The 11,062-nt window shown below is 41.2% G+C and overlaps 1 protein-coding gene across 1 annotated transcript; it reads left to right on the top strand.

Annotated features, from left to right (window-relative positions):
* The first annotated feature begins 1,109 nt into the window (after positions 1–1,109).
* Positions 1,110–8,544, top strand: LOC110737549. Its single transcript, XM_021917892.1, has 5 exons — positions 1,110–1,260; positions 2,302–4,254; positions 4,345–6,301; positions 6,507–6,669; positions 7,126–8,544. Exons 1-5 carry the CDS (start codon positions 1,110–1,112, stop codon positions 8,542–8,544), a joined length of 5,643 nt encoding a protein of 1,880 aa, XP_021773584.1.
* Positions 8,545–11,062: the final 2,518 nt, after the last annotated feature.

Raw genomic sequence — 11,062 nt, 5'->3', positions numbered from 1 at the left:
GCTTAGTTTTAATTAAGTTTTAAAAAAAAGGAGGAGAATGAAGTTTTGAGAAAAAAAAGCTTTCTAGGGTTTTCTTGGAATTTTCAGAATTCTTTGTTTTGGAATTAGAATCCATGGAAGCTTGATCTTCCGGATTCTTGGTTAAAGATTGAAGATTTTAGCTACGAATTGTGAGATCTTTCTTCTCTTAATATCTATGGAATATATATTGTTCCTTGAATTAATTTCATGATTTGCTTTAATCAATTGCTAGGTTAGAATTATTGGATTCGCTTGCATCTAATTAATCTTTCCAAAGTAGCAACTTTAGGTTATTGATGCATGCTTTTGGTTGATAACTTGAAGAGGGAATAATATTATTGAAGAAATTAGACCGCTTGTGTTAATTTATTCAATCCTTGTTGATTTCTCCGTTTATTTTCTTCTTGTGGATAATTTAGAGCGCTTGTCTTGAATTGTGCATTGGAAAGGGTTAGGAAGGAGCGCTTTGCTATTTCTAACTATTTATGAGAATTTAGAATCTAGGAATTCTACAACAAGGTGTTCAATAGAGCTTGATTGAGGAGACTTCTATGATCAATTTGTATGTTCATTAGTGGATTTCGCATAACCAAGACCGTTCTTCTCATTGATTACCTATTCATTACGTTCGTTGTTCTTACTTAGTTCATTTATCATCATTGCTCGTGAAAACCCCCTCGTTACTTAGGTTACTACCGTCCTAGAGTATTTCCACTTAGGTTTCCAGTTATTAGTCCCTTTTTCCCTGTGGATTCGAACTCGACTTCCCTAACTACGTTTATTTGCAGTTAGCTTAGTTGTGATATTTTTGGTTGCATACGACTGAGGCACACCAAATTTTGGCGCCGTTGCCGGGGAACTTAGGCGTTACCGTTTAATTGTTTATCTTAGTAGAATTTATTTTAGGATTGTTCTTAGCTATTTTTTCTTTGTTTGTTCGCTAGGGTATGATAAGTACCCGTTCTGCTAACAAAGAAGTTTTGCAGTTTGATCCAGAAATTGAAAGAAATATTTCCAGGTTGCGAAGAGAGGCAAGAACAAACCCCAGTGAATCAACATACATCTTCAACATTCAAGAAGAGGAAGTGATGGCAGAAAATCGAACACTGAGAGAGCTAACAGCTCCTAACTTGAACCAACAGCCGTTGTGCATCGCATATCAGCAGTTGGAGGAAGGTGCTAATGTTGAGATCAAATCTGGTCTAATTCATCTATTGCCGGCATTCCATGGCATGAAGGGTGAAGATCCAAATAAACATCTGGCAGAATTTCATGTGGTATGTACTAGCATGAAACCGATTGGGATGACTGATGAGCAAATTCAGTTGAGAGCATTTCCTTTTTCTCTCAAAGATGCAGCGAAGGATTGGTTTTACTATCTTCCCCCAGGGAGCATAACAAATTGGGCAGGTTTGAAGAAGTGTTTCTTAGAGAAGTATTACCCAGCCACTATTTCTGCAAGCCTTAAGAAAGCTATCAGCAATGTGGATCAGAAGGAAGATGAGTCCTTGTATGAGTATTGGGAGAGATTCAAGAGATTGTGTGCTAGTTGTCCGTACCATGGGTATTCCGATCAAGACCTCATCCTATACTTCTATGGAGGTCTAACAGATGATGATTTGAGGATGGTGAATGCAGCAAGTGGTGGAGGGCTAGTGAATAAGACTCCAGGAGATGCAACTAGGCTGATTGCAGAGCTAGCAGAGAATTCTAGGCAGTTCAGTCAGAGAACTCCCACGCGCCGGGTGAATGCAGCAAATTCAAATACAACTGAGTTAGAGAGTCAAGTAGCTGATTTGACTTCTATGATGCGTGAGTTCATGGTGAACTCAAGGAATCCACAGCAACTGAATGCTTGTGGTTTATGCACCTCCACAGGACATCCCACTGATGCATGTCCTCAATTACAAGAGGAACAGAATGAGCAGGCCAATGCAATGGGTTTCCAAGGGCAAGGTCCTCAGAGAAGATATGATCCATATTCGAATACATACAATCCAGGATGGAGGGATCATCCAAATTTGAGATATGGGAATTCCCAGGGGAACCAACAACAACAGCAAAATGCTCAAGGCCAGCAGCAATATCAGCAATATAGGGCACCATTGGCCAAACCTCAAGGCCAAAGCTCAAATTCGAATGATATGTCAACTGATGAAATGATTAGATCACTAACTTCTAATGTTTCTACTATGCAGCAAAACATGGTGCAATTCCAGCAAGAGACCAAATCCAGTATTCAGAATTTGGAAAGTCAAGTGAGTCAAATTTCAACTGCAGTGAGCAGACTTGAAGCTAAGGATTCGGGAAAACTTCCATCTCAAACGGAGTTGAATCCTAAGCAACAAGCCAACGCCATTACATTGAGAAATGGCAAGGAGGTGAAAGAGACTGAAATTGCAACTAAGAGGGCTGAAGAGTTGATTGGAGCTGAGGAGAAGGAAGTGGAACATGAAGCTGTAGCAAATCCTCCCACTTTTCCATCTTATGAACCCACACCACCTTTTCCTGAAGCTTTGAAAGAAACGAAGAGGTATGAGAAGGACAAAGATATCTATGAAACATTCAGCAAGTGTGAGGTAAACATTCCCCTTTTGAATTTAATAAAGAGTGTTCCTCGATTCGCTAAATTTTTGAAAGAACTTTGTACTATTAAGAGGAAGCACAGGTTAGGAGGGAAGGAAAAAGTGAAAGTCAGTGCTCATGTTTCTGCAGTTTTCCAAAAGAAACTTCCTGAAAAATGCAGTGACCCTGGTATGTTTACTGTGCCAGTTACAATAGGGGACACCACTTTTCGTAGAGCAATGTTGGATTTGGGTGCATCAATTAATGTTATTCCATATTCACTGTTCAAAACTTTGGAACTTGGACCCTTACATGACACCGGGGTAGTGATTCAATTAGCTGATAGATCAAATGTTTATCCTAAGGGAGTAGTGGAAGATGTGCTTGTGAAAGTTGATGAACTAATTTTTCCTGCTGATTTTTATGTGCTTGATATGGAACATGATAGACAAGCAGTACCCATCTTGTTAGGAAGACCTTTCTTGAAAACTGCTAGGACTAAAATTGATGTTTTTACTGGTTCTTTGACTATGGAGTTTGATGGACAAGAAATTGTGTATAACATCTATGATTCCATGAAATACCCTGTTGACACTCATTCTTTGTGTTCCATTGATATCATTGATCCTATAGTGCAGGATGTCTTCAATGTTGAGGGCGAGGATGCGCTCCTCACTTCCATTTCTAATGATTTATCTGCTGATTGTTTGGATATTCCTTTGCCTAATAGTGTGCAGATGATGGTAGCAGAGTTGAATGGTCATTCCAAGCTTCCACTTAGACCACCAGGTTCGACACCTACCCCATTGACAGTGCCTACTGATAAACTCTTACCTTCTGTTTTGCAGGCACCCCAGGTGGAGCTAAAACCACTTCCTGATCATTTGAAATATGTGTTCCTTGGTCAGAACGATACTTTACCTGTTATAATTTCAAGCAAATTGACCAAGGAGCAAGAGGACAAGTTGGTGACAGTGCTGAAAGAGCACAAGTTAGCTATTGGATGGACCATTGCAGACATTAAGGGAATAAGTCCATCCACTTGCATGCATCGTATTCTGTTAGAAGATGATGCCAAACCTGTGAGGCAACCTCAGCGTCGCCTAAATCCTCCCATGATGGACGTGGTAAAGAAGGAGATCATCAAATTATTGCAAATAGGAATGATATTTCCTATATCTGATAGTAAATGGGTCAGTCCTACGCAGGTGGTTCCTAAGAAAAGTGGTGTGACTGTGGTAGAAAATCAACAGGGTGAAATGGTTCCTACTAGAGTTCAAAATGGTTGGCGAGTTTGCATTGATTATCGTAGGTTGAATGCAGTAACTAGGAAAGACCATTTCCCTTTACCTTTTATTGACCAAATGATTGAAAGACTTGCAGGGAAATCCTATTACTGTTTCCTTGATGGGTATTCTGGGTACTTTCAAGTGCCCATTGCACCTGAAGATCAGGAAAAGACAACTTTTACATGTCCTTTTGGCACATTTGCTTATCGCCGTATGCCTTTTGGCCTATGTAATGCACCTGCAACCTTTCAGAGATGCATGATGAGCATCTTTTCTGAGTTTGTTGAGCATTTCATGGAGGTATTTATGGATGATTTCACTGTGTATGGTGATTCTTTTGATAAATGCTTGCATCACTTATATATGGTCCTCAAAAGATGTATTGACTCTAACCTTGTCTTGAATTCTGAGAAATGTCATTTTATGGTCCAACAGGGCATTGTGTTAGGTCATGTAGTTTCTTCTAGAGGTATTGAGGTTGATAAGGCTAAGATTGACACTATTCAGTCTCTTCCTTATCCTACTAATGTGCGTGAAGTGCGTTCTTTTCTTGGCCATGCAGGTTTCTATCGTAGGTTCATTGAGGGATTCTCAAAGCTTGCAAATGCTATGTGCAAATTGCTGCAGAAAGATGTGAAATTCCACTTTGATGATGATTGCAAGAAGGCTTTCGACGAATTGAAGGCTAAGCTCATTTCTGCCCCTATCATTCAAGCCCCAGATTGGTCTCGACCATTTGAGATAATGTGTGATGCGAGTGATTATGCAGTTGGAGCTGTTTTAGGCCAGAAAGTAGGGAGGGCATCTCATGTGATCTATTATGCCTCAATGACCCTCAATTCAGCCCAACGAAACTACACTACCACAGAAAAAGAGTTGTTAGCTGTAGTATTTGCTCTAGAAAAGTTTCGATCTTATTTGCTTGGTACTAAAGTAATTGTTTTCACTGATCATGCAGCTCTTCGCCACTTGATGACGAAGAAAGAGGCCAAACCAAGACTAATAAGATGGATTCTGCTCTTATGTGAGTTTGAGTTAGAAATCAAGGACAAGATAGGCGCGGAAAATCTAGTTGCTGATCATTTGAGTCGTTTGACCCATATTGTTGATCAACCATCTTTCCAATATCAAATCCTAGGAGAATTTCCGGATGAATCTCTATTTGCTCTTAAGGATTTGCGCCCTTGGTTTGCTAACATTGTGAATTTTCTGGTTTCTCAACAGTTTCCTCCAGGTTTCACAAAGTCTCAAAAGGACAAGCTTCGAACTGATGCGAAGTACTATGCATGGGATGATCCATACTTGTGGAAGTTCTGCTCCGATCAAATCATTCGCAGATGCATTCCCGAAAATGAGGTGATCCCCATTCTCACCTTCTGTCATTCTCATGCTTGTGGAGGACACTTTGGAGCCAAACGCACAGCAAGGAAGGTTCTCGACTGTGGTTTTTACTGGCCAAGTTTGTTTCGAGATTCCTATGGATTTTGTAAATCCTGTGATAATTGCCAGAGAGTAGGTAACATTTCCCAGAAAAGTGAAATGCCCCAATCCTCTCTTCTATATTGTGAAATATTCGATGTTTGGGGTATAGATTTCATGGGACCATTCCCTATTTCTTACGGTTTTACTTATATACTTCTTGCTTGTGATTATGTGTCGAAGTGGGTGGAAGCAATACCCACTAGGACTGATGACTCTAAAGTGGTTTCAGGTTTTATCAAAGCTTACATATTTTCTAGGTTTGGAATCCCAAGGGCGTTGATAAGTGACCGTGGAACACACTTTTGCAACCGTACAGTGAGTGCTTTGTTGAGGAAGTACTCTGTTCACCACAAAATCTCCACGGCTTATCACCCACAAACCAATGGGCAAGCCGAGGTGTCCAATAGAGAGGTGAAGTCAATTCTGCAGAAAACGGTGAATCCGGATAGGAAGGATTGGAGTTTGAGGTTGGAGGATGCTCTATGGGCGTACCGCACCGCATACAAAACACCTATCGGGATGTCCCCTTACCGCCTTGTCTTCGGAAAACCGTGCCATCTTCCGGTTGAGCTTGAGCATAAAGCATATTGGGCGGTTAAGTCATTCAACATGCAAATGGATGAAGCAGGTGAACATCGGAAATTGCAACTCCAAGAACTAGAGGAGATCCGGCTTGAGTCCTATGAGAATGCAGATATTTATAAAGCAAAGACCAAGCTATGGCATGATCGAATGATCACGCGGAAGGAGTTTAAAGTCGGTGACAAAGTACTCCTATATCAATCCCGACTTAGATTATTTCCGGGAAAACTTCGGTCCCGTTGGGAGGGCCCTTTTCAAGTGGTGAATGTATATCCGCATGGAGCAGTTGAAATTCAAAGCCTCGAGACCGATAAGATTTTCAAAGTCAATGGCCAAAGGCTCAAACCCTACTTCGAGGGTTTCAAAACCGAGAACGTGGAGTGCATCGATCTCTACGAGCCATCAATGGAGTAGCGAAGTGGGATGAGCCGCGTCGAGCCAACGACGTAAAACAAAGGCGCTAATCGGGAGGCAACCCGATCGAAAACTCTTCCCCATTACTTTTCGTAGTTTAGTTTTTATTTTTTTTCGTGTGATGTGAAGAGTGTTTTTATTGTTTTTGTGTAGGTGGAGGCCTTGGGAGCAATTTTTATGCGCGAAACGCAGCAAAAACAGAGCAAAACAGAGACAAGGGGGGCCTTCCCTGCAGAAGCCGCTGGCAGCTGCTCTGCAGCCGCTACCAGCGGGTCTTCTTGCAGCCCAAACCCCTTTGTTTCTGTCCCAGCCGCTGGTAGCTGCTCCTGAGCCGCTGCCAGCGGGCCCCCCCTCTACGTTTTGTTAATTTCAAAAAAAAAAAAAAAAAAAAAAAAAAAAAAAAAAAAAAAAAAAAAAAAATTCACCAAAATCTGCTTGAGCCGCTGGCAGCGGGCCTCAAGCCGCTACCAGCGGTTCCTACAGCTCTCCCCGATTTTTTTTTTTCCCCTTATTTCCCCTTTTCCAACTCCAACTTCATTATCCCCCAATTCACATAAACCCTTACTCCTTTTCTTCTCCTTCTCTCTACTCATTCATTCCCCTACTCCAATTATACCAAATTCCTACCAATTTCCCTTTCCCAAATCTTCATCTTTCATCAAATTCTCAATTCCCATCACAATTTCACCTAAGGTTTACCATTTTTCTTGATTTCAATTGTGAAATTGAGTTGGTTGTGTGGAATTGCAAGCTTAATTTATTTTCATTGAAGGTGAAGGTGAAGGTGCAAGTGAACATATTCCTTTTTATAGCCATGGGTAGAGACAACAAGAGGTCTAAAGAATCATCTCCATCAAGACCTTCAAGGGGCAAGAAGCAAGGGGCTTCTTCAAGTCAAGGGGAGGCACCTCCATTGCCTCAAGGGGATGGTTTCATGGGTGTTAGGTTGCATTCCAAGGAGAAGGGCGTATGGACTAAGCTTCAACAACCCCGACGAACGGTGCAATGCACCAAGTTCTTTGACTTAGAAGCTCTACAAGAGCTAGAGATGGAGGAAGGAGTGCGGCTCTTGCTAAGGAACGTGGGTCTCGAGAATTTCATGACCAAATGCGCTCCCACCTATGTCAGGTATACATATGAATTCCTTTCAACGCTTACTAAAGGACGTGAACAAATATCCTTTAATTTGAACAATAGGAATTATGTGATGTCTTATGATGATTTGCGTATGGCATTTGGTTGGGATGCACCCCCATTGGTGAACCGTTGGGGTGATCATAGCTCATACTCGTCCCGAGTATTTTGGAGGGCTATAACTGGTTGTGAGGTTGATCCTCACGGTGATCATAGCTTCAAAATCACCCACCCATGCCTTAGACTGGTGCATAGGTTTATATCTTCCACTATTCTATGCCAAGGGGAGGCCACTAAGGTCCCCAAAGTCACATTGTCGTATTTGTGGGCGATGACCCCTGAGGGTGTCGGTACGCCCAATTGGGTGGAGATTTTTGTTGATAGTTGTGTAAAGGTGAAGTCCAACTCCAGTGGCCATATTAGTATGGGTGGCATGGTCTCTTTGCTAGCCTGTTATTTGAATGTTCCACCCCCTGAGGATCTTGTGCCAGTAGACTCGACATACTTGACATATAACATCATGACTCTGGTCAAGATCGGTTTATTATCGCGTTCCCCCGTCGCCGGTAGTTATTTCTGGCGATACGGACCGCAGGGTTTGAACTATTTGAGACTTCCTCGTCCCGAGGGACGAGCATTACCTTTTGGCCCTACTGCTGCAGACTTTTTCCTTCCGCCCGACCCGGATGTTGCTCCTTATTTGGGAGATGCTGAAATCATAGTTGAGAACATGGGAGAGGAGAATCCCGATGTTCATATGGGCGGAGAGTTTGTTGATGAGGAAGGGGGTGAGGATGCTACTGGAGTGCAGCACGATGATTGGCCTCGATGGAGGGCTGATGTGGATGATAGACTAGAGGAGGTGTGCGATGGGATGCACGAGCTGCTTGCATATCAAAGAAGCATGAGTCGGTTTTACACCACTCAGTATCCGCAGTATGAGCCTCCAACTGAGGCGTTCATGGATCATTTGGCATCCCGTGCTTTGCGTCGTTCCGAGAGGCGTGCTTCTCGGGGCGATGCCGGCTCTTCTGGCTCTGGAGGTCCCTCTCATTGAGATGGTAACGATTTTCTTCCTTTTCCCTTACTTTTGGTTTCATTGTAGTTGTTCTTGCATCGAGGACAATGCTTCATTCAAGTAGGGGGGGGGAAGAAATTCTTGCATATATTCTTTGAATTTTGTATAGTTATCTTGATTTCATGTTTTGTATAACTATCTTAATTGTGGTTCAATGAAGCAAGCTTGAAAAAAAAAAAAAACAGAAAAAAGTAAAAAAAAAAAAAAAGAAAGAAAGAAAAAAAGAAAAAGAAACCCGCTAAGTCGAAAACCTGAAAAGGCGGCTTAGGCAAAAATGGGGGCCCGGTTAGGTTGAAAACCCGAAAGGGCGACCTAAGCAAAAAAGTGGCTAATGAGTGGGTGAGAAAGTGAGATTTGGAAAAAGATGAGAGGCTAGGATGAAAACCCGAAAGGGCTCCTAGGCAAAATGAGAGAAAAAAGAGAGAAATGTTCATGAATTTGATTTTTCAAGGAAATTTCGCATCTATTTGCCGGAGTCGGTGTCATAAGGGGAGGAGATATAAGGAGGTGTCGGGGTAGGTTTCATCTTGGTGATTTTGGGAGATAGTTGAGATTTTGGGGGAATTTGTTGATCATCTTAGGAATTTGAGAGCATGAGTTGTTTGTTTTCACTCTTGAATGTGGAAGTGTTTTTATGAGATTTTTGGTTAAGTTGAGTTTTTGTTTGCCCAATTTTATCAAAAATTTCATTTCTTCAGGCGGTTGAGAATATTCATACTCATGGCTATGCGTTTATCGTTCCAAGTTGATTTTGGGGATGAATTGATAAATAAGAAAAAAGGGAGATTCAAAGTGTGAAGTATGGGGGAGTGTGATTGTGATTGGTTGATAAGTACTAGGATGTTTTGTTGAGTTTGAGTGCATAGAGCTAGTTTGATTCCACCATCTTCTGTTTTGAACCTTAGTGAGGAGGATGTGTTTTATTCTCTAAGTTTACTCGAGGGCGAGTAAAGGTTCAAGCATGGGGGAATTTGATAAGCCTTCTTATCATGGGTTGAGAGAAGCATTTTAGGGTGTGTTTTGATGCTTTATATGTACTTTTGTTAGCTTTTGTGAGTTTTGGGCTGTGATCTCACTTATGTGCAAAAGGCGGGATTTATGAGTATAAGTGAGTGAGTGAGCTCGGGAACCAATGAAGAGTTATGTAAGAAGGATGGACCTTGGCTCGTGATTTGAGAGTTGTGATGGAGCATGGAAGAGCAAGGAAGAAAGCTTGAGGAAAAGGTGAAGCAAAGCAAGAAGAAGAAGCAAGGAAAGAAGGCGAAAACAGCAGGAACCGCTGCCAGGGCCGCTGGCAGCTGGCCAGAGCCGCTGGCAGCGGGTATACCAGAGTGAGGGGCTGCCAGAGCAGCTGCCAGCGGGTCTAGAGCAGCTGGCAGCGGCTCTGGCAGAAATTCGGGCTGTTTTGGTTAATTTTCAGCAATTTGGCTTTGTTTTGGCTCGTGTTTTGGATATTATTTTATTATTATTATTGTGTTATGTTATTAAAATATATAAACATATAAATAGCTTAGTTTTAATTAAGTTTTAAAAAAAAGGAGGAGAATGAAGTTTTGAGAAAAAAAAGCTTTCTAGGGTTTTCTTGGAATTTTCAGAATTCTTTGTTTTGGAATTAGAATCCATGGAAGCTTGATCTTCCGGATTCTTGGTTAAAGATTGAAGCTTTTAGCTACGAATTGTGAGATCTTTCTTCTCTTAATATCTATGGAATATATATTGTTCCTTGAATTAATTTCATGATTTGCTTTAATCAATTGCTAGGTTAGAATTATTGGATTCGCTTGCATCTAATTAATCTTTCCAAAGTAGCAACTTTAGGTTATTGATGCATGCTTTTGGTTGATAACTTGAAGAGGGAATAATATTATTGAAGAAATTAGACCGCTTGTGTTAATTTATTCAATCCTTGTTGATTTCTCCGTTTATTTTCTTCTTGTGGATAATTTAGAGCGCTTGTCTTGAATTGTGCATTGGAAAGGGTTAGGAAGGAGCGCTTTGCTATTTCTAACTATTTATGAGAATTTAGAATCTAGGAATTCTACAACAAGGTGTTCAATAGAGCTTGATTGAGGAGACTTCTATGATCAATTTGTATGTTCATTAGTGGATTTCGCATAACCAAGACCGTTCTTCTCATTGATTACCTATTCATTACGTTCGTTGTTCTTACTTAGTTCATTTATCATCATTGCTCGTGAAAACCCCCCTCGTTACTTAGGTTACTACCGTCCTAGAGTATTTCCACTTAGGTTTCCAGTTATTAGTCCCTTTTTCCCTGTGGATTCGAACTCGACTTCCCTAACTACGTTTATTTGCAGTTAGCTTAGTTGTGATATTTTTGGTTGCATACGACTGAGGCACACCAAACAACAACAACAACAACAACAAAAACAAAGGTAACCACGTCAACAACAACAACAACAATCTTAAGGTATGTTTGATATTAAGCAACAACTTAGAAACATGCACCTTAGGATGCAAGGCCTCTTTGAGACCC

Source organism: Chenopodium quinoa, unplaced genomic scaffold, assembly GCF_001683475.1.
Source record: "Chenopodium quinoa cultivar QQ74 unplaced genomic scaffold, ASM168347v1, whole genome shotgun sequence".
In the NCBI taxonomy this organism is placed as follows: domain Eukaryota; kingdom Viridiplantae; phylum Streptophyta; class Magnoliopsida; order Caryophyllales; family Amaranthaceae; genus Chenopodium; species Chenopodium quinoa.
The sequence above is the reverse complement of the archived record's forward strand: the minus strand, read 5'-3'. Positions and strand labels throughout refer to the sequence as shown.

Bases quoted from the DNA above. Each gene is read 5' to 3' on its own strand.
- LOC110737549 (XM_021917892.1), top strand. From the start codon at position 1,110: ATGGCAGAAAATCGAACACTGAGAGAGCTAACAGCTCCTAACTTGAAC. The intron at 4,255-4,344 runs GTATTGACTCTA...TTTCTTCTAGAG, and splicing joins ATATATGGTCCTCAAAAGAT to GTATTGAGGTTGATAAGGCT. The intron at 6,670-7,125 runs GTAGCTGCTCCT...TTTTCATTGAAG, and splicing joins TGTTTCTGTCCCAGCCGCTG to GTGAAGGTGAAGGTGCAAGT.